At 46.9% G+C, this 26947-nt stretch overlaps 2 protein-coding genes across 2 annotated transcripts in view; one reads left to right on the top strand and one right to left on the bottom strand.

The window, feature by feature from the left end:
- LOC144893586 (uncharacterized) overlaps nucleotides 1-26947 on the top strand; it is an 896812-nt gene that overhangs the window by 343015 nt on the left and 526850 nt on the right. The gene's annotated exons all lie outside the window — the stretch shown is intronic.
- The window catches only part of LOC137416992 (ALK tyrosine kinase receptor), a 114713-nt gene that overhangs the window by 84174 nt on the left and 3592 nt on the right, over nucleotides 1-26947 (bottom strand). Inside the window, exons 2-4 of the mRNA XM_078785070.1 lie at nucleotides 21822-21972; nucleotides 17469-17606; nucleotides 3975-4113 (exon numbers count right to left, since the gene is read on the bottom strand). Coding sequence (XP_078641196.1) covers nucleotides 3975-4113; nucleotides 17469-17606; nucleotides 21822-21972 — 428 coding nt within the window. The remainder of the gene's footprint in view (nucleotides 1-3974; nucleotides 4114-17468; nucleotides 17607-21821; nucleotides 21973-26947) is intronic.

Raw genomic sequence — 26947 nt, 5'->3', positions numbered from 1 at the left:
TTCATGGCGGAACGAAACAACAATGGGTGGACATGCATGAAAGGTACAACAAACTGACAGGTTGGAGGTGAACAGATGACAGATAAGATAAACAACTTTAAAATGGTAGCTAAAGCTGCAAGTAGATAAATGGGAAAGAATTAGCAAGTCTAGAAAAAAAAATCATTGCTATTCATTTAAGGAAATAGAACAAGATAGAAGAAAACTTAGGCACAGGAGGCTGTTTGGCCCATCATGTCCTATGTGTAACCCCAGCATTCACACCTCCTACAGGTGGTGATAATCAAACAACAAACCCCAAGTAATACATTGGCCAGGGTATGCCAAAAAATGGCCTGTCATTTTTGGGAAATAACATATATGTTGTCGTGTTCAGGGCGATTAACACCGTTGGACCAAACTGGCTTTATCTCCCTCAGACTCTGTGCAACTTATGGTGGCTTACACCCATGCGGAACTGAGGGAAATCACGAGGCTCCTCATTTTAGAACCAAATGGGTTTATTCCCGAACACAACAAACAGGGAGGACTGACCTGATGTGGGAATTTGATGGCAGGATGGAAGGGAAAATATTGGGAATGCAAGGAACAACAAACAACTATGTACTGCACAATGAGGTAAAAGAATGACGTGCAATAAATCCAATGAAAACGAAGGCGCCTCACTCCGGACTCAATCACAGACAGGAAAAGGAACAAAAAATTGGTGACTTGTCTCTGGTGGTGGGAACGTCGATTTCGAAGGAGGGGGGGGTGAGGGGGGCTGACACTGAAGCAGACAGGAGGGACGAACAGGCGATGAGCCAATCCTCCTCAGACCCGCACGATATGGGCTCCACCCGTCCGCTCCCTGAAAACCTTCCGCCCCTCGAGGTATTGGTCTCCACCCCCTTCAGGAGACGATTATAGCTCTGCCCCCCTCTCTTTCTGAGACCCATCACGATGTGCATTTCGGATAAAATTTTCAATTCAACCAATTATGGCTGGAATACCACTTCACAGATGATGTCATCATTATCACCCTATATATTCCATGGGAAGTTGATGACATATGCCAAGTTTCAATTTTTTTCATCAAGCGTTTTTGGAGAAAATGATGTCCAATGTTTTTCCTTTCATCCAATATGGCTGTCATACCATGTGACCCATTATGTCAGTGTTAGCAATAAATGTTCTCCACGTAGAGTCCCTCCTATGTGTAAAGTTTCACATCTATTAAACACAACATTGCATTTTTGGACACACGCATGAAGGTGGATACTTTGAGACCTGGTAGGGCTCCGCTCCATTTTCTGAAAACACACACGGGCACGCACAAACAGATGCACACGCACACACACACACACACACACACACACACACACACACACACACACACACACACACAACATACATAAACACACAATAATACACACGCATCAAACACACACACCAACGCACAACAATACACACACACCAATACACACACACACACACACACACACACACACACACACACACACACAAACACACACACACGCGCATACACAAACACAAACACACACACAAACACACACACACACACACACAAACAAACACACACACACACAAACACACACAAACACACACAAACACAAACACACACACACACCAACACACACACTCACCAACACACACACTCACCAACACACACACACACACACACACACACACACAAACACACACGGGCATTGCAATAGTCTCGCATCCCCTTCCGGGAAATACCCATAAAAAACAAAAACAAAAGGAAAATGCATCCAAGACAGAGCTGCTCACTTACTGCCGCTCGATGGTTGCAATCTGGAATACAAGGGATTTTCAAAAAAGTTATGAGGACAAGACACTCACAATGGACCACGAAATGCTAAAGTTTGTTTGGCGAAATAATTTTTCCAAGTATGTTGATCTGTAGCACCTGTTTGTCTATTTGCCTATTTGTCACTTGCGAAAAGTGAAGATTTTTCAAGTATTGGTTGGTCGTGTGCGTTATTCTGTCTGTCTGTCTGTCTGTCTGTCATATTTTTACTCCGATCTTCACAAAACTTCATCACCTGGTAGAGTTGGTCATAAGAAAGAAGCCTATTGTTTTTGACGTCAAAAGGTCAATCAATACCTTTGTTAAATTTCTAAAATCCTCAATTTTCATCTGATTGCCTTGAACTTTGAAGATAATTTGCAATCAGGTCATAAAATTAAACCGGCAACTATTTTTGAGGTCAACATAGGCCAAAAGGTCAACATAGGCAAAAGGTCAACAAACTTATGAGGAATTTCTAAAATCCTCAATTTACATCCGATTGACTTGAAATTTGAAGAGGATTTGCATATCGAGTCACTCAATTCAACAACCAATTATTTTTGAAGTCAAAATCGTTCAAAAAGGTCAACATAGGTCAGATTTCTAAAATCCTCAATTTTCATCTGATTGCCTTGAACTTTGAAGATAATTTGCAATCAGGTCACAAAATTAAACCGGCAACTATTTTTGAGGTCAACATAGGCCCCAAAAGGTCAACATAGGCCAAAGGTCAACATAGGCCAAAGGTCAACAAACTTATGAGGAATTTCTAAAATCCTCAATTTACATCCGATTGACTTGAAATTTGAAGAGGATTTGCATATCGAGTCACTCAATTCAACAACCAATTATTTTTGAAGTCAAAATCGTTCAAAAAGGTCAACATAGGTCAGATTTCTAAAATCCTCAATTTTCATCTGATTGCCTTGAACTTTGAAGATAATTTGCAATCAGGTCACCAAATTAAACTGGCAACTATTTTTGAGGTCAACATAGGCCAAAAGGTCAACATAGGCCAAAGGTCAACATAGGCGAAAGGTCAACAAACTTATGAGGAATTTCTAAAATCCTCAATTTTCATCTGATTGCCTTGAACTTTGAAGATAATTTGCAATCAGGTCACCAAATTAAACCGGCAACTATTTTTGAGGTCAACATAGGCCAAAAGGTCAACATAGGCCAAAGGTCAACATAGGCGAAAGGTCAACAAACTTATGAGGAATTTCTAAAATCCTCAATTTTCATCTGATTGCCTTGAACTTTGAAGATAATTTGCAATCAGGTCACCAAATTAAACCGGCAACTATTTTTGAGGTCAACATAGGCCAAAAGGTCAACATAGGCCAAAGGTCAACATAGGCGAAAGGTCAACAAACTTATGAGGAATTTCTAAAATCCTCAATTTACATCCGATTGCCTTGAACTTTGAAGATAATATGCAATCAGGTCACCAAATTAAACCGGCAACTATTTTTGAGGTCAACATAGGCCAAAAGGTCAACATAGGCGAAAGGTCAACAAACTTATGAGGAATTTCTAAAATCCTCAATTTACATCTGATTGCCTTGAACTTTGAAGATAATATGCAATCAGGTCACCAAATTAAACCGGCAACTATTTTTGAGGTCAACATAGGCCAAAAGGTCAACATAGGCCAACAGGTCAACATAGGCAAAGGTAAATAACAACTTGGGTCTAATATATAAAATTCTCAATTTTCATTCGATTGCCTTGAAATTTGAACAAGATTTGTATATGAAGCAAAACGCCTCACCCGCATCTATCTTACCTGCTCCTCCTCTTCCTTTGCCCAACCTTCAAACCTGCCATTCCCTTTTTCGCTCTTTCCCATCCCTCCATTTCCCAATTAACTCTCCAACCCTTCCCAAAACACTCAGAATTTTGAATGTTACATTTCGATGTCTTTACCATCTTTACACACTCCTCTGATACAATTGGAGAACATGATGTCAACCCTTTACCATGCTTATTCTTAATTTACATTTGCGAAGTGTTTTTCTTTTACTCACCCATTTCTTCAATACATTTCTCCATCAAACACTCGGCCTCCACGATTCCCTTCCACCCCAATCATATTTCCTCACCTTTTACAATACCTTACACTGCTTACACTGCATTCCAGCTTCCCCCTCCTTGCCTGCTTCCCCTGTTTGACCATTCACTCCATGCACCGATGAGTTTGTTTCCAATTTCTCTGGAGCTTGATATTGTTGGCTGTTGAGGTGTGCCTTCCCTCCACCGCCGGCAGCTACCAGAAGAGGAATTGGTTCTTCAGCCTCATCAGGCCACTGCAAGTAAAAATGAAGAGGTGAATAATGGCATCAAAGACTTAATATACTGAACATGATTTATTACATTGTGAGATATTAAAAAACACAGAACTGTTTTCAAAGGAACAGCAACAGAATATAGTGTGACGAAAATGGTCTAAAATAAGGGAACATCTAATGAGAATATTTAGCTATCTCTCAATGTAAATGTTCTGTGAAACAGGTGATTAGCTGTTAAATAAATAAATAAATACATACACACACACACACACACACACACACACACACACACACACACACACACACACACACACACACATATATATATACACACACACACATACACACTCAAATATATATACACACACAAGCACCGACTTTCCTGGATGTGCACTGCAAAATGACAATATTGTACAGCTGGAACCAAAATGGCAGAATGGACCTTTGGAGCAGCAATATGGTGATGTTCAATTCGCGAAATTTCGGACATGTTTGCCTTGAAAACCAACCTATTTCAAGGAGGTCAAAGTTGAAAACGACTGATGGCAGGAGAGTTGCCATGAAAATAATATGATCACAGAATGGAGTGAAGGCAGCAGCATGCCCAAGGAGATACATTGCCTTCAGAAAGTATTCACACCCCGTGACTTTTCCACATTTTGTTGTGTTTCAGGCCGAATTTAAAATAGATTGAATTGAGATATTTTTGCATCCCTGATCTACATATAATACTCCATAATGTCAAAGTGGAGTTGTTTTATTTGAATGTTTTTGCAAAATAATTAAAAAATAAAAAGCTGAAATGTCTTGAGTCAATAAGTATTCATCCCCTTTGCTATGACAATCCAAATCGAGCTCAGGTGCATCCAATTTCCTTTGATCATCCTTGAGATGTCTCTACAACTTGATTGGAGTTCACCTGTGGCCAATTGATTGGAAATGATTTAGAAATAAACATACCTTTATTTTTGGATACCAAGTCGAGGCTCGTGTAAGAGCTGACATATAACATATAATAAAGGGAGTGGGAGACAAGAGGGGGAGATAGAGGGAAGCACAACAGTAGGGAACAGGGACATCGGGAGATCTGTGCAAGAGAGAAGGCTGGGGTGGGGTACACGGGTGTCGTGAAAATCAAGCTCAGACACGACTTGACCTCTGGGTAGGTTTAATATCATTTAGATCTGTAGTACATCCTGTAAGAATACATGCATGCAACAGGCATTAAAATCAGAGCATTTCATGAGCAGAAATGGTTGATTCAATATAACAATGGCCCTACAGAGAGGATCGTCAGCGCAGCATTTAGGGGCATACATACCATTCAAACTACAGGACTATGTCACAGTGAGTTCCGCTGGATTGTCCGCGCGCCCCGGTTGTCCCGGGTCTTATAGACGCCCCTTCCGTAGCGAGCACACCCTGGGTTCACCTTGGTATAATTTCACTACATTCTCCCCGCCGTTAGAACTATACTGCCGCTCGGCAGGTTGCAAGCAAGCATCAGCAATAAACGAATGGGTCACGTCAATCCACGTCAGTCGGTCCACCCGTAGCGGTCGGGGCGGCGAACCTCCCTGCCAGTTCGTGTTCGGAATCTACCGGGCACGGCGTCCCCAAGCCCGGAGTCCCCCGCGTCGGAATAGCCGCCGGAGGTGGGAGTCGGAGGGGGCGCCCCTGCGCCTTCGGGCACGGGAGTGGGGGACGGCGGGAGTAACAGTGGTAGCTCCATAGGGGAAGCTTCGATAGAGTCCATAGACTCGTAGACGGGTTCGTCGATACCCCTGTCGTCGTCCCCACATGGGGCGAGATGGCGTACGGAGACAGTAGACTCGCGCCCATCCGCCGTTAACACGCGAGCATGCTCGGGATTAGCCTGGAGGACCTGCACCTTGTCAACAAGGGGGTCGTACTTGCTAGCGCGAACCACTCATTTGAGATAGGCGGGCCCCGGTTCAGCGAGCCAGCTGGGTAAAGATTGGATACTGCCGGAGCTTCTAGGGTGGTGGAACAGTCGTTCGTGAGGAGTCTGGTTGGTGGCAGTACATAGGAGAGCCCGGATCGAGTTTAGAGCGGCAGGCAGTGACCACGCCCATTTATCGAGGCCTCGGCCGAGGGTCCGAAGGCTTAGCATGACGGCCCGCCATATAATCCCATTAAAGCGTTCGATCTGTCCATTCGCTTGGGGCCGGTACGGGGTGGTGTAGCTCGAAGCGACATTATGCTGGAGCAAGTAGCCCCTCACCTCCTGGGACAGGAAAACCGCACCCCGATCGGTATGCACGTAGGCCGGATACCCGAACATAGAAAACAAATTCTGCAGGCACCGAATAACCGTGGCAGCCGACATATCCCCGCACATGTAAGCAAAGGGGAATCGGGAATACTCATCGACGATAGTGAGCAGATAGCGAGAGTTGCTCGACATTGGCAGCGGCCCTTTGAAGTCCATCGCCAAGCGCTCCCACGGTCTAGTAGCCCTAACGAGAGTCCCCATAGGGGGGTTATAAAAACGCGGTTTGAGTTCCGCACAGATCGCGCAATCACGGCAGATGCGGCGGATGTCCTCAATCGAGTACGGCAGATTGCCCTCGCGCACAAAATGCGCGAAGCGCGTTACCCCGGGATGACACATAGTGCCGTGCAAAGTGCGCAGCCCCTCCAAAGTTACAACCCCCGCGCAAGTGGCCAGCCTCGATAAGGCGTCAGCGACCAGGTTATCCTTCCCCGGGCGGTATTTGATGGTGTAGCAGAAGTCGGCGAGTTCGATACGCCAACGGGTGATTTTCTCATTCTTAATGCGCTGAGCATGTAAGGTGTCGTACATAAATGCAACACTCTGTTGGTCCGTGACGATTTGGAAACTCCGCCCAAGCAGATACGGCCGCCATCGCCGAATTGATTCGACGATCGCGTACGCTTCCTTTTCGACAGACGAATGCCTCCGCTCGGCGGAGGTGAGAGTCCGCGAGAAGAAAGCCACAGGGCGGCCTCCTTGGGAGAGAGTCGCCGCTATCGCATGATCCGAGGCATCACTCTCCAAAACGAAAGAGGCACTCTCGTCAATCATCACGACAGTGGCGCCAGCGATGTCGACTTTAAGGCCCTCGAAGGCCGCCAGGGCGGCCGGGCCCATGGGGAAAGTATCGCAGGCCATGAGGGGGCGGAGCTTCGCGGAGAAATTTTGCACCCACTTTGAGTAGTGGGCGAACAGCCCTAGAGCGCGTTTCAGCGAAGCCCGATCGCTAGGCGGAGCCATATCGAGCAAAGGGCGCAGACGCTCCTTATCCGGAGAGACGGAGCCATGGGTCACGGTGTACCCCAAAAGGTCTACCGTGCGTAGAGAGTATCGACACTTAGCCGCATTCATGGTTAGGCGATATTTCCGCGCGACCTCGAGGAAGCGTTTCAGATTAGCGTCGTGATGCTCCTGGTCATACCCACAAACCGTAAGATTGTCCAGATAGACAAAGACATCGGTCAAATTCTCCTTTGCAACGAGGTCATCCATAGCTCTCTGAAAACAAGCGACGCCGTTCGTTACCCCAAAGGGAAGTCTCGTGAACTGGTACAACCGCTGACCCGATTCAAAGGCTGTAAAGACGCGATCAGCCCTAGAGATGGGGACTTGATGATACGCACTACGCAGATCGAGAGTGCTATAAACGGAATACAGGGCCACCTGGCGTACCAGGGCGTCCATCCCCGGTAAGGGGTAGGCATCCAGCTGTGTAAAATGATTAATCGTCTGCGAATAGTCGATTACCATACGCCGGCGGTGGGCCTCACTCCGCACCACTAAGACTTGGGCCCGCCACGGTGACCTACTGTGTTCTATGATACCGTCCTTTAAGAGCAGGGCCATTTCTTCCGCAATGAATTGCGCGTCCGCGCGAGAGTAGCGCCGCGATTTGACGGCTACAGGGGTACAATCAGTGGTCAGGTTGGGGAACAGTGAGAGTGGCTCCATGTCCATTTGAGCGAGGGCGCACACAGCGAGCGTGTCCGGCCCTCCGAAGTCTATTTCCAAACGTCCATGCCGCTTAAGGAAATCAAGTCCTAACAGAACGTCAGCGCATAAGGCCGGTAATACCATGAGATACACGTCCGGGAACGTGCGGCCCTTTATCACAAGTTTCAATCGACACGCCCCTTTTGTGCTCAACCGAAGTCCCTGAGAGGCCATGAAGATCCGGCGGGTTGTCCTGAGAACTGGCCACCCATGTTGATGCACGAGTCGCTGATCGATAAAACTATCCGTGGACCCCGTGTCAATCAAAGCTTGCGCAAAAACGCCCGCGACCGTGAGCGGAATGATGGCCTGCGCAAGGCCGGCAGACCCGGCAGGTATAGTACCGGCCGGGCGAGAAGATCGCGCCTCGCGGGTGGATCCCACGCCGGCTGCAATCCTTCGGGCAGCGTCGGCAGGTTGGGCCTCAGCAGGAGCATTGAAGTCAGTTGGCTCATCAGCAGTTTCATTTGCCAGAGTGGGTGTGTGTTGGTCGTAAGAGCAGCCGCCAGATGGCGCTCGAGCCACGTGAGAAAGATCTCTGCCGTCTGCAGATTCATATGCCAAAGTGGGTGCATGTAATTCGTAAGAGCCGCCGCCAGATGGCGCTCGCGTCACGTGAGAAAGATTTCTGCCGTCTGCAGATTCATATGCCAAAGTGGGTGCATGTAATTCGTAAAAGCTGCCGTCAGATGGGACTCGAGTCACGTGAGAAAGATTTCTGCCGTCTGCAGATTCATATGCCAAAGTGGGTGCATGTAATTCGTAAAAGCTGCCGTCAGATGGGGCTCGAGTCACGTGCTGCGTTTGCCGCACTTCAAGAGGAGTTTCCAAAGCAGGAGCATGTCGCTTGTTTGAAGTAGGCGTTCGAACGCCAGTCAAGGTCGGTCGCGCGGTGGCCGGTCGCGTTCGCGCCATTTGTTTCGGCGGCCCGGTGTATCTCACCAAGGTCGGGCGTGTAGCCAGAGGCCCGCGAGAAGGAGAGCGGCTCTTCAAAGCCGAGTGAGGCACCGCGTCCGGCGCTCGATCCGTTGGCTCTGTGATGAGCCCATTCAAGGTCGCGCGGGGACGCGTGCCCCGAGCGGCCTTCCTGCAGACCTTTGCAAAATGGCCCTTGGTGGAGCACAGGTGGCATGTCGCCTCCCGGGCCGGGCATTCAGAGCGAGGGTGCTGTCGATTCCCACAAAAATAACATTTTGCATACCGGTCAGGCCGTGGCCGGGCAGCGGCGGCAGCAGTGAGGCCGGAAGCGGAGTCCGCTTCAGGAGCTCCCAGAGACTCGGCCGTGGCCGTAGTGGTCGGGTCCCCCTCCGTATCCTCGGCGGTAGCCCTCTCCGGTCGCGCGAGTTGCGAGGTCCCCGCCACGACTCGTGGGTGATCATATGCGGTCAATTGTTCTCGGGCATCTGTGTATACGCATGCCAGCCGTAGTGCTTCTGTAAATGTCAGATCCGCGACCTCCAAGAGTCGGAGCCGCAAGACTCCAGAATTAATTCCGGAGATAAATGAATCTCGGAGCAAGTCGTCCTGCACTTGCTCGTGGGTCCGGACGTCCTGCACGCAGTCTGCCAACAGGTAGCGCAACTCCTGCGCGAAGCGATCGATCGATTCAGATGGTTGCTGTCGCCGCTGAGAGAGTTGATGCCGGCCGTGCACAGCGCTCCGTGTCTTTACGTAGAGGCGCTTCGGCTCGGCTAGAGCCGTAGCGTACGTCCCAAATCGAGAAATGTTCCGGAAAACGGTGTGATAGACCTTCGACTATATCACGGACAGCTTTATCGCAGCGGTGGGCTCTGTTTCGTGAGCAGCAAAGTAATTCTCCAGCGTGTTGAGCCAGTGAGCGAACTCCGATGCTGATCCCTCAGCTTGAGGGTCGGCTCCGATAATCGGTACCACGATCATCTTGTGGTCAGCCATTCCGGCGATCTAAATGATATTAAATGTCGTCAAAATCAAGCTCAGACACGACTTGACCTCTGGGTAGGTTTAATATCATTTAGATCTGTAGTACATCCTGTAAGAATACATGCATGCAACAGGCATTAAAATCAGAGCATTTCATGAGCAGCAATGGTTGATTCAATATAACAATGGCCCTACAGAGAGGACCGTCAGCGCAGCATTTAGGGGCGTACATACCATTCAAACTACAGGACTATGTCACAGTGAGTTCCGCTGGATTGTCCGCGCGCCCTAGAGCGCGTTTCAGCGAAGCCCGATCGCTAGGCGGAGCCATATCGAGCAAAGGGCGCAGACGCTCCTTATCCGGAGAGACGGAGCCATGGGTCACGGTGTACCCCAAAAGGTCTACCGTGCATAGAGAGTATCGACACTTAGCCGCATTCATGGTTAGGCGATATTTCCGCGCGACCTCGAGGAAGCGTTTCAGATTAGCGTCGTGATGCTCCTGGTCATACCCACAAACCGTAAGATTGTCCAGATAGACAAAGACATCGGTCAAATTCTCCTTCGCAACGAGGTCATCCATAGCTCTCTGAAAACAAGCGACGCCGTTCGTTACCCCAAAGGGAAGTCTCGTGAACTGGTACAACCGCTGACCCGATTCAAAGGCTGTAAAGACGCGATCAGCCCTAGAGATGGGGACTTGATGATACGCACTACGCAGATCGAGAGTGCTATAAACGGAATACAGGCCACCTGGCGTACCAGGGCGTCCATCCCCGGTAAGGGGTAGGCATCCAGCTGTGTAAAACGATTAATCGTCTGCGAAGAGTCGATTACCATACGCCGGTGGTGGGCCTCACTCCGCACCACTAAGACTTGGGCCCGCCACGGTGACCTACTGTGTTCTATGATACCGTCCTTTAAGAGCAGGGCCGTTTCTTCCGCAATGAATTGCGCGTCCGCGCGAGAGTAGCGCCGCGATTTGACGGCTACAGGGGTACAATCAGTGGTCAGGTTGGGGAACAGTGAGAGTGGCTCCATGTCCATTTGAGCGAGGGCGCACACAGCGAGCATGTCCGGCCCTCCGAAGTCTATTTCCAAACGTCCATGCCGCTTAAGGAAATCAAGTCCTAACAGAACGTCAGCGCAGCATTTAGGGGCGTACATACCATTCAAACTACAGGACTATGTCACAGTGAGTTCCGCTGGATTGTCCGCGCGCCCCGGTTGTCCCGGGTCTTATAGACGCCCCTTCCGTAGCGAGCACACCCTGGGTTCACCTTGGTATAATTTCACTACAACGGGGATAAACCAGACGGACACTGCAGGGGCTTTCAGGAAAGAAAACAGGGAGTTTGAAAGAGGTGGGTTTGGGGTGGATTAACGGGAGTAGAAAAAAATCAAGGTTTTACACCTTTCTATATAAGGTGTCACAGTTGACAGTGCATGTCAGAGCGGAAACACTACCATGAAGTCCAAGGAAATGAACGTAGAACTCTGAGATAAAATTGTGAGGAGTCATAGATCTGGGGAAGAGTATAAAACAATTTCTAGAATATTGAAAATTCCAATGGGCATAAGTGAGCTCCATCATTAGGAAATGGAAAGAATATGGAACGACCCAGACTCTTCCTAGAGCTGGCCGTCCGACCAAACTGAGCGAACAGGCAAGTAGGACCTTGGTCATGGAGGTGACTAAGAACTCAATGACGACAATGACATAACTACAGAGTTCCTTGGCTGAAATCTGAGAACCTGCCGGAAAGACAACAACCTCTGCAGCACTTCACAAATCTAGATGTTATGAGAGGAGTGGCCAGACGGAAGCCACTTCTGAGCAAATGGCACATGACAGCACACCTGGAGTTTGCAAAAAGGCATGTGAAAGACCCTGAGAGCATGAGGCAAAATATTCTGTGGTCTGATGAGACGAAAATTGAACTCTTTGGCCAGAATGAAAGCGCTACATCTGGCGGAAACTGAGCACAGCTCATCACCCATAAAACATGATCCCGAATGCAAAGCATGGTTGTGGCAGCATCATGCTATGGGGATGCTTTTCAGAAGCAGGGAATGGGAGACTTGTAAGGATAGAGGTAACAATGAATGGAGCCAAATACAGGCAAATCTTTGAGGAGAACCTGCTTCAGAGGGCAAAATACCAAAGACTGCGGCGAAGATTTACATTCCAACAGGACAACGACCCCAAGCATACAGCCAAAGCAACAGTGGAATGTCAGAACAAGAACGTGAAAGTCCATGAGTGGCCCAGGCAAAGCCTAGAGTTGAATCCCATTGAGAATCTGTGGAAAGACTTGAAGATTGTTGTTCACCGACCCTCCCAATCCAACTTGATAGAGCTTGTGCAAATCTGCAAGGAAAAATCGGAGAAACTCCCCAAATCCAGATGCACAAAGCTGATACAGACATACTCAAGACGTCTGAAAGCTATAATGCGTTCATGTGCGTTATGCTAAATAAACAAAAAGTGTGTGAGTGAGTATGTGTGCATGCCAGAAAGCTCCGGCAAACCCAGGGAAACATGAACCAAAAGCAACCATTGAAAAAAAGAGGTTCCGCTCACATATGGCCTCATTATCCCATCGAGCGTGAACATAGAAAACATTGCGACCGGATAGTGTACTGAAGTATAAAAAAAGAATACCATTCACCTTGACAAAAAGGCACGCAAAGGCAAAAAGGTGGGACCTTGACACCATAAAAAAGGTGGGTGTCACCTTGACAAGATGGCGGACTTCATGGTTCGGACTTCAGTCCATGTTTGTATAGCAACCTGAATGACGAAATGTCCATCTTATTCACCCCTTTTGTTCTCCCCTAACCCTCATCTTTACCTGCATCCCTTGTTTGCTCATCTCCATCTATTTTCTCCCTCTGCCCTGTTGTTGGTGTTTCCCCGTCTCCTCCTGCTGTTCCTTTTGTTATGTTGAGTCCTTATCCGTCCTGTGTTTTAGCTCTTTCACGAGCCTTGAATATGTACAGAAAAATATGTGGGGTGGGTTGTGGCTGAGGAATCGGCATGGAGAGGAATAGGTGTCTGGAGCTGGTCGGTTGACATGGAAAGAACTCCGGTGTGAAAACAAAATTGCACAATAACTTTCTGGACACCCTGTGTATATCGATAAATATAAGAGAGATGTTTGTGTGTCTGTCGCCATTTTTCTCAGAGATGGCCCAACGGATCTTCGTCAAACCTTCAGATGTTCATTGGTGAATGCCGGGGAATGATTTAGGCAAAAAACATTTTTGAATATTTTGAAAGAAAAGTTGGGCTTTCTTGAATTTTTAAAAAATCGCTCTACATTGCCTAAGCCTTTGTACAGTAGATACATGAAACGGACAGGTATGAGAGCATGTGTCAAAGCAGTGCGTTGCAATGCCCATTTTCCACTGGTACTCCTCCGTGTGACCACCCCCCAGGTAGATGCCTGGCCAATCCCCATCTCCTTCAGATGCCGATCAACCTGATGCAACCAAGAGGCATGTGGTCGTCCCATTGGCCTCCTCACTCACGAGGCTTCCTCGCTGAGAGAATCTGTTGAGCAGGATCAGTGTCAGGAAACGAGTCACATTTCCATACAGCCGCAGCTGATGCTCACAGATTATACAGGTAACAAGTCTCATCTGAGTCTCTCTCAGCAAATGCTCATCGGACACAATGTCTGACCATCAATGGACAAGGATTCTCTGAAGAGAACTAGTAACGATGAAGTTAAGTTGGTCTCAGGTCTCAGGTCTCAGATCTCAGAAGTTAAGTCTCAGATCCAATTCGTCAGACTCCAAGTCTCACATCAGTAGAGCAAGACTGAAAGCATCAAGGACTTAAAGACTCGGACTTTCATCCTCCTGCATAGGTACCGACAGCACCACACCCCATGGTCCAGTGAATCCCTGACTCCGCAGGCCCAAACCAGACATCTATCAACCTCTGGCTCACAACATACGAAGACATAAAATCACTGCCAAGGTAAGTGAATCTCTTTGTGACTTCAACATCCTTGCCACAGACAGGTACAGAGAAGATAGCAGCATCCAATATGTCATTGAACATCTGGATATTAGTTTTCACCCAGGAGACCTGTAATCCCAACGGTTCCGACTTCTCATTCAGCACCTGGAGGGCCTCCACAAAGCTTCCGCAAAGATGACTGCATCATCTTTAAAATCAAGGTCAGATATCTTGACATTCCCAAATGATGCACCACAGCCAGATCTCTCCAACATCCTCCCTATAATCCAGTCCATACCAGTGCTGAAAAGTGTGTAAGCCAGTACACACCCCCTGACAAACCACCACACCTCACATCACTCTCAGTACCAGAGTATAGTTCAGAAATCAGATCAATCAGCTTTAGTGGCACACCACGAAGATGAGGATCCTCCAGAGGGCATCCAGATTCACTGAATCGAACGCTTTGCGGAGATCAACATTGGCCTGCTGAAACTCTTGCCTGCGTGGTGAGGACCCGAAGAGGAAGGATACGGTCAATCATTGAACTCTTTGGTGTAAAGCCAGTCTGCTCTGGGCACTGGTGCTCAAGCAGATGGTGGTGAATGGTATCCATAATTATCCGAGCAAAGACCTTACCCAGCACTGAGAGCAGGGTCACCCCCTCGGTAGTTGACGCATTTCTGGCTATCACCTTCCTTTTCCAGAGAGCGACAACAAGGCTCCTTTTACAGTCAGTTGGGTTGATGCCTGTGCCCCAAACAGAGCACAGAACTGCAACAACACAATCATAGCATATACACCAGCCTTGAGAATCTCAGCATAGATATCACAAATCCCAGGAGCTTTGCCCTCTATCAGCTGGTTCACCGCAGCCTGTGTTTCCACAAATGAAGGCAGTTCCCAGTTGATTGGAGGGTCAGCAACAGGGATTGCAACTCCCATGACATCATTCAACTCAACAGCTGGTGGGTAAAGCCACTCAAACTAACCGGCCCTGTGGGCCTTCACTTCAGACTCCTCTTTCGAGAGTTTACCACCCTCCGCTCTAACTGCAGTATGCCGAGGCACAGACTTGGAGGAACACAATGCACCGATTCCTCTATAAGCAGGATGAGAATCACTTGACCACAGGTGATACTTTTCCCTTTCACAGATTCCACACACGTAGGACTGCTTGGCCGCCCCCAGGTAAACGTACAGTTTTACACCTCAGCTCCCTGAACAGCTCAGTTTTGCCATCAAGCCTGGTCCTTTGTGAAAACGGTGTGAAAACGCGGAAAGGCACTGCAGTAACACACTGGAGTCAGGAAGATGTCTAAAGTTACTACAATTTGATATTTGTGATGAATTTTGATTTGGATGCAATTGCTTTACAATTATATTTACCCCAATTTCAAATTTGTTAATGTTCTTTTTTTAAGTAGGAGGCACTGGGTAACTGATCTGATATATATAATGTATATAAAGTAACAAACGATAGGCCGTTGGGAGCGATATCCAAATAATCCACAAAAAGTTCTCCAACCTCTTAGTCAGGTTCACTATGTTTTTTCGTTCAAAATCATGGTAGATTAGCAAACCTATACATTTTTGGAAACGTTATTACATGGGAAATCTGAAAATCAATGTTTACATTTGCCAATTCCGACCAATTCGATTCGACCAATTCGACCAATTCGACCAATCGACCAATTCCATTCGACCAATTCGACCATTCGACCAATCGCTTCGATCGACCATTCGACCATTCGATCGATTCGATTCGATTCATGGAATTCGATTCGATCGACCATTCGACCAATTCGATTTGCCAATCAATTTGACCGACCTTTGCTTGGGTGGAACGGACTGTGAAAACGATGCGGACTATATTGTCGGATACGACACACAGGACAGTGATGACGAACTCTAAATGGCATATTCTGTAATCGTGTATGTTTGATGCCATTGACTGCCTGTGTATATTTTGTCATTGACTGCCTGTGTAGATGTGAAGTTATACTGACTGCATGTGTATATATGATTTTGCTGACTGCCTGTGTATATATGATTTTGCTGACTGCCTGTGTATGTTTGGTGATATGAATTATTGTGATGAAGGAGCTGCGCTCCAACGCGAGTCGAAAGAATTGACGCGACCAAAGACGGAATTCGTCCGAGTTGCTTTATTGAAACAAAACAGCTCAGGTATTCTCCCAAGCCCGTTTATCGGGCAGCAATATATATACACATTTATGTCGGGAAGTTTGCCCGGCACAAGCTATACCGGGCATGCCCGGGTGTCAAGGGCGAGCCTTGGAAAGGCGAGTCTGGACCTGCCCGGGCGTGTTTGGCTGCGGCCTGGCAAGTCGAGGCTGGGCGTGCCCGGGCGCTCTGGACGAGCACTGGAAAGGCGAGAGCGGGCATGCCCGGACGCTCTGGGCGAGCCCTGGAAAGGCGATAGTGGGCATGCCCGGACGCTCTGGGCGAGCCCTGAAAAGGCGATAGCGGGCATGCCCGGACGCTCTAGGCGAGCCCTGGAAAGGCGAGAGCGGGCATGCCCGGGAAAGACGAGACCGAGCGTGCCCGGGAGGTTCGGGCGTGCCCGGGAACAGTGAGTCCGGGCATGCCCGGGAGAGGCGCGTCTGGCCGTGTTCTGGCCGGTGCAAGGCGATTGTGTGCATCCAGCGGTAACCGCTACAGTGACACATTTTGATGTTATTAACTGCCTGTACAAAATGATAACATGTATTTGATTATGCAACTTATCGCGAATATAAAGACAGTATTTTGCAATTTAAAACCTTTGATTCGTGTCTTACCATTCCCCATAGCACTAATTTGATACTTTCATTGGATTTCTTGTCCCTGAAAATATAGGTTTAGTATATTTTAAAACTTTTTAGGGTAATTAGAGGCAGAAATAGAACAAAATATGTATTTTACAGTGGCCATTTTGAAAATCCAAAATGGCCGCCATACAGGTATCTCTCCAAATGTAAACATTGATTTTTAGTTTCCTTATGCTATGACCTTTCCAAAAATGTATAGGTTTGCTAATCTACCATGATTTTGAACGAAATATAATTTATTGACATGGTGAACCTGACTATCTGGTTGTATCGCGCGACTCAACGTTTCTTCACCGACTCAACGGTACATTACATTACATGATGTAAACCTCGTTATCTGAGCTGTTTTAATAATCAAATAAAGACCATCATGTCCCACTTAATCTCTGTCCTGCTCCCATCAGAGAATCTCTCGTGTCTCTGTGTATAAGTGGACCATATTTTCTGTGACAAAGCTGTGGTTTCACAATAATATACAGTATATGGTATTCATCATCACTACCTTTTCCTACTTTATCCCTATATCATGTTCACTGTACAGCATACATGTACATTTGGTCTTGTTACATGAATCATGTTGACAAATCTACCTGAAACTGAAAAAACCCCAAAAAGAGTCAGACTTAAAAAGCAATGTAGGTGCTTTTACCTTAAAAACGTAAGATGCGCCACCTCCACCTCCACCTCCACCAGACCATTTATACACCTCACCATGTTTCTTGTATTCCTCTTCAATTACCACAGACTCACCCAGACACACGGCCTTTGTCTGCTCGTTTACCTGCCAAGAAAAGCGGTTTCTGTGTTGGACCATTCTGCAGTCAATAACGATCACTGCAGCTCAAATTCCCATTATCACTCTGGGATTCAAATTCACAATTCCATGAATATAACAGTTGGCACACAGTAAGAGAAGGCCATTTGTTTGTCGTACAAATTTGATACTTTGTGCGACTCACACAATCTTCGTTCGACAACAAATCTAATTGTGATACGTCAAACTTAAGGAGCTTCACCAATGTGTGCTGTGTTTTTATAAAGTGTCCCAGAATGTTTAATATCTGCTCCAGAATGCTCACACGCATGCACAGAAACCTCTAACAACGAAGTCCATTGGGACAGTGGTGGCGGCCGGACGTTTCCCATGCGTGCCAGTTAAGGATTGCAATATTAAATGGCTTAGGAAGCTTCCATGAGAAGCTGAAAATACTTGGATACGTAACCATAAGGAAAGGCGTGTGCCTCTGCACAACGAAAGATTTGGAGAACTTTTCTTCATTCATTCATTTCGGTTTATTGAAATCATTAAACACTGGACAAGGAAGTCCGAAGACGGAAATTTTTCAAGTTTACAATAATAAATCATATTTCATAAAACTTACTCCTCCATATGAATACGAATATATTTCCGATTGTTATAACCCACAAATAACGTCGGTTTTTTTTTTTTTTTTTTGTTTTTTTTTTTGTATACAAGATCGAGGCTCGTGAAAGAGCGAACATTAATCACACAGAAAGACAAACCGACACATAAAACATATAACATAGGGAGCGGTAGACAAGATGGGGAGAGAGGGGGAAGGACACAAACACAACATTTGAGAGCAGGGACCGAGAGACATGGAGACATCGAGAGATCTGAGAGAGGGCGAGGGCTTTGGGGGGGGGGGGGCGTGGGAAGGGGGCGGTGGGAGAGGTATAAAACATATGGACACTGCCAGGACTTCCAGGAAAGAAGTTGGAATTTCAAACAAGGTGGATCTGGGGTGAATTAGCGGGGGTTTGCTCACATGCTTGGCCTGGTGTGCCGCCAGCTGTAACAAATTGGGGGCTTGTCCGGGATCTGAATTGTATCATACCTGTCTTGGATTTTCATTATGGCTTTTCTCATTGGTAAGGTAATTTGATGTTTTGTTTACAGTGCTGTTGCTACTATATTTACTGTTGTTGTACACCATGGCTGAGGAAATGGATTTTGACGTGAAGGAATTTATGGAGAAAAAGGAGCTATCAGTACAAGATGTACAACTGTTACGTAAGGTAGAGTTACGAGCTATAGCTGATCATATTGGGGCTAGTGTGACATCCAGTATGAGAAAGTCAGAGATAGTTTCTGTAATTGTCAGTTACCTGGGTTTAGAACCGTGGGTACAGTTGAGGAGTGTAGTGAAGCCTTGGAATTAGCCAGGATAGAATCAGAAGAAAGACAGCTCAGACTAAAGTTAGAAGACAAAGAAAACCAAAGAGTTTGAAAGAGAAAAAGAAGAAAGGGAAAGAAAAAAAGAAGATAAGCAAAGAGTTTGAGTTAAGAAAATTAGAAATTCAGATGGGACAGACCAGACCTGTTTCCGTCGATTCAGGTTGGGGGGTCCAAATAATTTCCCCCCTCCCCTCCCCCGTTCCTTTGATGTGGCTTAGAACACTAGGCTTGTTCCCAAGTTTAACGATGAGGAAGTGGAAAAAAAATTTCTCTGTCTTTTGAAAAGATAGCCAAACGTCTTCAGTGGCCACCCTGCGACTACAAAGTGTGTTCGTAGGGAGGGCACAGGACGTGTGTTCCTATGTCGGAGGATCAGTCTGAAGATTATGAGTCCGTAAAAGGGGCTGTGTTGTCAGCCTATGAGCAAGTTCCGGAAGCCTATAGACAGACGTTCTGAACCTTAAAAAGACAGGCGGGGCAGACATCTGTTGAATTTGCGAGGGAGAAGGAAATTAGTTTTGATCAGTGGTATCATTCTTTGAAGTGGATAGGAACTAGGGTAATCTAAGGGAGAATGGAGGTTATGTTGATAGAGGAATTTAAGAACAGTATCCCCTGGGACATTAGGGCACACCTTACTGATCATAAGGTTGGTGAGTTGAAAAGAGCTGCAGTTAGTGCAGTTGATGATGAACTTATCCATAAGAGAAGCATTGGTGCTCCTCGTTACGGTACATGGTATAACAAGAAGGTGGTTAGTGAGAACCAGTCAGAGGAGGAGTGGAAAGACCATAGGGTCCATCAGTGCGGCCGTCTCCGGATAGACAATAAGGCATCTCGCAGGGGAACAACCCTAACATGTTATTACTGCAAACAGAAAGGACATCTGAAATCGAACTGTTTGAAATTGCAAAGGGAGGAGAAGCAGGGAGACTCCGCTAGACCTATCGCATTGGTTAAAACCAAAGTGGACAGCCCCAACGATCGTGCTCTGTCAGTTAAGGCTGAGGACACTGCTGACCTTATGAGCCCTGTACTGGACCATTATAAAACCTTTGTGTCAAAGGGCCAAGTGTCCTGGGACAGGGAAGCTAAGTCCGTCGTTATTCTGAGGGATACTGGGGCAGCCCAGTCATTGATGTTGTCTAATATCTTACCGGTGAAAGCGAGTAGTTCGGTGAAAGAGAGTGCATTAATGCATGGCATTGCAGGTAGTTATGTCCCGGTCCCCTGATAGTCCCCACCCTCCCCATTGAGGGTGTTGGTTTCATGTTGGGAAATGATTTGGCTGGGGATATACAGTAGTTTGTGTTTCCCCAGTGGTTTCATTATATCTTATAGTTCAGCAAGAAACTGAGGGTTTGCAAGAGGAGTTCCCTGGTATTTTCCCTGCTTGGGTAGTGACGAGATCCCAAACACAGAAAGGGAAGCAGACTGACATAGAGTTGGAAAAGGTACCAGATTCTGGTGTGTGTGGTTGGTGGAGACATTTTTCAATGATTTAACGAGTGATGAAGAGATAGGGAATGGGGTTTCTTGTGTGCCCGTGTTGAATGGTTCTTCACTAGTTAAGGGCCAGCAAGCAGATCCTGTACTAAGAGACCTAAGACAAAAGGCTGTGTCCCTACATCTGGCAAATAAAATATTTACTTCTTCATACAGCTGTATGAATTAAATTGGTGCCCCTTTATATTAACTTTTCTAGAGCATTACTTGGTTCCTCCTAAGAACACAAGGGTAGTCCAGCATGCATGCAATATTTTTTGAATGCCCCTTATTTTGTATTTGGCATTTTCTACAACCTATGGAATGTCCCTTCTTTTCTATACGTTGCCACATGGCACATACCCTTATATAAGGGGGCCTTTTCTACGCCCCTGGCATTTTACCCAATAATGAATATATTTCCAATTGTTATACCTAGCCCATAAATAAAGCCTGTTTGCTCACATGCTTGGCTTGGTGTGCTGCAGGCCGTAACACCACTCTTTCGTGCAAATGCTGAAAATTATGTTTAAAAGGCGATTTATTTGAATTACAGATTCCGCGCGAGGAACAACAGGTTAAAAGTTAACAACGTCAGTGTTAAAACACACACAGCGCATGCTCAATCTGCCTCGTTTAGCATTCATACGTCATTTGGAAAGTCCCTTATTCCTGTCCTTGACCACAGTGTCAACAGCTACTCATCATCTTCACTTCCAAAATGCCTCTGGACAGATTAGAAATTGTCATTTTGTAAGAATGTGTGAGGCAGAGATGATGGCACTTCGAAAGACTCGTGAGGTATCAAAGATGCACTTTTCACACATAAAATGAAGTTTATTTTGGTAAAATTGATACATTTACATGGGGTCATTAGAAAAGCAACTTTTCCATTTTCAGAATCCTCATTTATTCATAAGTCGTTTGAAACCCCAGGTCAGGTCATGAGAGAGTGCATTGAAAAGTTTAATATGGGGGCACGTGACCTGTGCTTATTCACATTGTATACACGTTAACCGTTGGTGCTGAGTCTACTGGGTCATACAAACAGGTCATGCCTGCCTTGATCGATCCATTTCATAAGGAAATCCCTTTCATGTTCTTTCGAAGTGCCTCCAGGTTCGAAAACAACGTATTGGTGAAATGAGAGTCTAAAACCAAAAAATACCTTTAAATCAAAATTCCACTTTTGCATCTTTTGGAAAGGTGGTGCCTTACAATTGTTTTTGGAACATGCAAATATGTAAACAAAAACCCAAATCACCAAAATGTGATGGATGTAGCAGGTACATGTGAGTGCACGTAGCTCACCCCTGGACATGCATCTGCTCCTTGCTGTCCAACTAAAATGTAAAGCAATTCACCTTCGACGAGCCAAAACCTGGCCCATATCATGGCACCGTAGTGCCGATGACTGCTGCTCCTGCCACCTTGACCTCCGGCTGCTCCATATGCTATGATCCTGCACCGAATAACATCCATGTCAATTCAAATGCTTCCTGGAAAATGTTTACAGTGACTCAAGAAAACTTTCTTGCCTGCTTATTGTATGTAAACATGTGACACACAGATCAGTCATTGAAACAAAACACTCACAAAACAGTTGTTCACTCAACTGATTCATAAATGTAACTCTGTATGCATATACCAAGTTAATACACCGTTACATGGTAAACTAGTCTACATACTGCACTGCTACACTGCTGCATGGTACACTGCTACATGGTACACTGCTCGGCTTACAGTCACGTGAAAAAGTAAGTACACCCCATGTAAAGTTTTGACTTTTTCAACATATTTCAACATACAGCTATTTGATCTTCATTTCAACAATATTAATAATAATAATAATTCATTTATTTTATATAGCGCTTTTCAAGAAGCCCAAAGGCGCTTTGTCAGAGTGGAAAACATAATGCATAACAATACATGAAAACAACAATTGCAAAAAGACAAGAATCAATAGGGAAATACTTAAAGCAAAAGGAGGGAGAAGGAGAAGAGATAGTCAGGGGTTAAATGCTGTGGGTTGAATGTTGAATGCAGTGTTGAACAGGTGGGTCTTTAGTGATGTTTTGAATGTGGTGAGTGAGGAAGAGTCTCTGATGGTGTGAGGTAGTGAGTTCCAGAGGGTGGGAGCAGCGATGGAGAAGGCCCTGTCCCCCCAGGATCTGAATTTGGTCCGGATGGAGGGGGTCAGGAGGTTGGTACCAGCAGAGCGGAGGTTGTGGGTGGGAGTGTGTCTGGAGAGGAGGTCAGCCAGGTAGGATGGGGCCAGGTTATGGAGGGCTTTGTATGTCAAGAGGAGGATTTTGTACTGCATTCTCTGGGGGATGGGGAGCCAGTGAAGCTTGTAAAGGACGGGGGTGATGTGGTCACGGGTCCGGGAATGGGTGAGTAGACGGGCAGCGGAGTTCTGAATGTATTGGAGTTTATTGGTGATTATTGAGGGTGAACCATAGAGGAGGCTATTGCAGTAGTCCAGACGGGAGGTGATGAAGGCGTGGATGAGGGTTTCTGCAGCCGTGGAGGAGAGGGATGAGCGGAGACGGGCAATGTTTTTCAGGTGAAAGAAGGCTGACTTTGTGATCTGTTTAGTGTATTTGTCGAAGGAGAGGGTTTGGTCAAAGATGACGCCAAGATTCCGGATGTGAGGGGAGGTGGATACTGGGATACCGTCGATGTTGAGGGCAAAGTTATGGGTGGATTTTGTGAGCGTTTTTGGGCCAATGATGATTATTTCAGATTTATCACAGTTAAGCTTGAGGGAGTTGATTTGAAGCCAGGATTTTATTTCAGTGATGCAGTTTGTCAGGATAGAGTGGGTGTCGGTGGAGATGGACTTGGTGGAGATGAAAAGCTGGATGTCATCGGCGAAGCAGTGGAATTGGAGACCATGACGGCGGATTAAGTGACCGAGGGGGGACAGGTAAAGGATGAAGAGGAGGGGGCCAAGAACTGAACCTTGGGGGACACCTTGGGGGAGGGGAGCAGTGGGGGATTTGCAGTTATTGATGGAGATGAACTGGCGTCTGTCAGAGAGGTATGATTTAATCCAAGAGAGGGCAGTGCCAGTAACGTTAAAGGTGGATTCAAGTCGGGTGAGGAGGATGGTGTGGTCGATGGTGTCAAAGGCAGCACTGAGGTCGAGGAGGACGAGAATGTTGAGGTTGCCAGCGTCAGAGGAGAGGAGAAGGTCGTTGGTGATTTTGAGGAGAGCAGTTTCAGTACTGTGGTTGGAGTGGAATCCGGATTGGAATGTTTCATACAGGTTATTGGCAGAAAGGTGATGTTTGAGTTGAGTGGCTACAGCGCGTTCCAAAACTTTTGACAGAAAGGGTAGGTTGGAGATGGGTCTGAAGTTGTTTAGGGTGGCAGGGTTTAGACCAGGTTTTTTTTAGAATGGGGGTAACAGCAGCAATTTTGAGGGAAGGTGGGACGATGCCTGTAGACAGGGAGGAGTTTATTGTTGCAACGATAAGTGGAGAGAGAGCAGGGAGGGAGGCCTTGACAAAGCTGGAGGGGATGGGGTCAAGAGTGCAGGTGGCAGTTTTCATTCCTATGAGGAGTTCAGAGAGGTCAGTAGGGGAGATTGGGGAGAACCGAGACAGGGGATGGCAGGACAAGGGGGGGCAGGTGGTTGGAGGGGGAGCGGGTGCGGCGGTGGTCAAGCTGTTGTAGATGTTGTCAATTTTGCGTTGGAAGAAAGAGAGGAAGGAGATGCAGTCGTCTACTGTGAATGACTGGGTGGTGGTGTTCAGGGGGCGGAGGAGTTTGTTCATTGTCGAGATGAGTGCTTTTGGGTTTCCGGAGCCAGAGTGGATAATTTGAGAATAGTAGGCGGAGCAGGCGTGGGAGAGGGCATCTTTGAAGTGTTGTAGGTGGTCCTTGTAGGCTTGGGAGTGAACTGTGAGACCTGTTTTATTGCGGAGTCTTTCAAGTTGGCGAGCACGAGTTTTCATCAGGCGGAGTTCAGGGGTAAACCAGGGAGCAGAATGGGTGAAAGAAACTGTTTTGGTTTTTACAGGCGCAAGCTGGTCAAGGCAGGAGGAGAGAGTGTGGTTGTAGTAGTCAGTGAGGTCGGAAGGGGTGTGGAGGTCAACGAAGGGAGAAGTGGACATTTTTTCAGAGAGGGTGGATGAGAATGAGGTAGGTGAAAGAGCATTTAGCTTAGGGAAGTTGATAGTGCGATAATGTCTTGGTGTTGGGGTGGGGATGTTGATGGTCATAGTGATAGCTAAGTGGTCAGAGAGGGTGAGGTCGGAGCCAGAGAGATGGTGCAAATTTAATCCAGTGGAGCAGACAAGGTCCAAAATGTGACCACGGATATGGGTAGGAAAGTCGACATGTTGAGTGAGGTTAAAGCAGGTGAGTAAATCAGTGAAGTCAGTGGTTATTGTGGAGTCAGTGGAGTCCATGTGGATATTGAAATCACCAAGGAGGAGGATTGAGGGGGAGAGGGAACATAGCTGGGTCAGAAAGTAGGAGAAGTCAGACAGGAATGATGGGTGCGGTTTGGGAGGGCAGTAGACGACAGCCATGACTGACTGCGTGCGACCAGAGAGTTTAAAAGCCAGGTGTTCAAATGATGGAGCAGATGAGATGGAGATGAGGCTGGTCCTGATGTCTTGACGGTGGATAACGGTAATTCCACCACCTCGGCCCCCCGAGCGTGGTTTATTGACGTAGGAATATCCATTGGGTGTGGTGAGGTTGAGTGTGTAGTAGTCCAGAGGTTGTTGCCAGGTTTCGGTGAGACAGAGAAAGTCCAGTTTGTTATCCAGGATGTATTCGTTCAGGATGAGGCATTTGTTGTTGAGGGACCGGGCGTTGAACAGGGTGAGCTTGATGTTGTTTTGAACAGCAGGGATGAATTCAGGTGATTTAGCCAGGGTTCGTAGGCAGGAGGTGCGATTGTGTGCGTTGCTGTGACCAGGTGCGCTGGGACGAAGAGTGAGAGTGCGCTGAGCCGACCAGAGGACGGGGATGGAGTGACCTGATTGCAAATATACAAACTTACGACCGGAGCCACGGTGAATGTACCTGGGTCGTCGGAGGAGTCCATTTGATTTGATGGCAGAGATGCATGATGGGGTGGAGCGGGTATTGAGCAGAAGGAGCCTTGCGGCGGAGTACCGCAGAGCCATGTCAGGCAGGAGCGGAGAGACGAGATGAGGCCAAGGTTGAGGAGGTGAAACAATGGTCCCAACCCACGGGAGCGGGCCCGAGGAAACGAAGGAGCCAGGTAGGTGAAGCCAGGAGCAGAGCCGGGACCAAGCAGAGGGCAGGCAGGAGCAAAGAGACGATCATGAGGCCAAGGTTGATCACGGCAAAGCGGCAAATGCAGCGGCAATCGACCGCCGCCGCTACAAATCTAGATCACGGTGGAAAAGCGCCACCAAACCGCTGCGATGGCCACAACCCACGAGAGCATGCCCGAGGAAACAGCGAGCAGGCGAAGGAGCAGGGCAGGCGAAGCAGGGAGCAGGGCAGGCGAAGCAGGGAGCAGAGCCGGGGCTACGCAGAGGGTAGACTCAATGGCCAATAAATCCGCACGACCACCAAAAAAGCAAGCAACTGACAGTGGCCCGGTCGAAGAAGCGGCGAGCATGTGACGCCTGCGTCCTCTTCATACCGGACCGGAAGCAGAAGTGATATAATATTGATAAATTTGATAGATATTGATAAAGATAGATAAAAGTGATATAATATAACAAATATCATGAAACATTTACATATTGTAGTCCATTGTATAATTTAAATAAACATAAATGCAAATTTCGCATGTGGAAAAAGTAAATGCACCCCTACATTTATCACTACTTCAAATACCTAAAATTAGAATCAGGTGCACCAGCTCAGGTGCAAATGATTAGAACATCGTCAGAGAGGATCTTGGAGGAACCTGTCTTATTTAAACTTTAGACATTTAGTTTGGTTTGCTCTTTGTTGTTGAAGTGTGCGGCGTCACCATGCCTAGATCAAAAGAGCTCTCTGAGGCCTTCAGAAAAAAGGTTATAGATGCCTACGAGTCTGGGAAGGGATTTAAAAAGATCTCCAAACAATTTGAAATCAATCATTCGACTGTCCGGAAGATCATCTACAAATGGAGAAGATTCCAAACAACTGCCAACTTGTTCAGGCCAGGCCGCCCCAGCAAGTTCAGCCCGAGAGCAGACCACAAGATGCTGAAAGAAGTCTCTAAGAACCCCAGAATGTCATCACGGGACCTACAGGTAGCTCTTGCCACTGTTAATGTCAAAGTGCACGAGTCTACCATTAGAAAGAGGCTGCACAAATTTGATCTACATGGGAGGTGTGCCAGGAGGAAACCTTTGCTGTCCAGAAAGAACATCAGGGCAAGACTAAAGTTTGCCAATGAACACCTAGGCAAAGACCAGCACTTCTGGAACAATGTGCTCTGGACAGATGAGTCA

The sequence above is a fragment of the Myxine glutinosa genome, chromosome 9 (genome assembly GCF_964187855.1).
Source record: "Myxine glutinosa chromosome 9, kmMyxGlut1.1, whole genome shotgun sequence".
Classification (NCBI taxonomy): domain Eukaryota; kingdom Metazoa; phylum Chordata; class Myxini; order Myxiniformes; family Myxinidae; genus Myxine; species Myxine glutinosa.
Note: the sequence above shows the minus strand (reverse complement) of the source record. Positions and strands in the feature narration are given on the sequence as shown.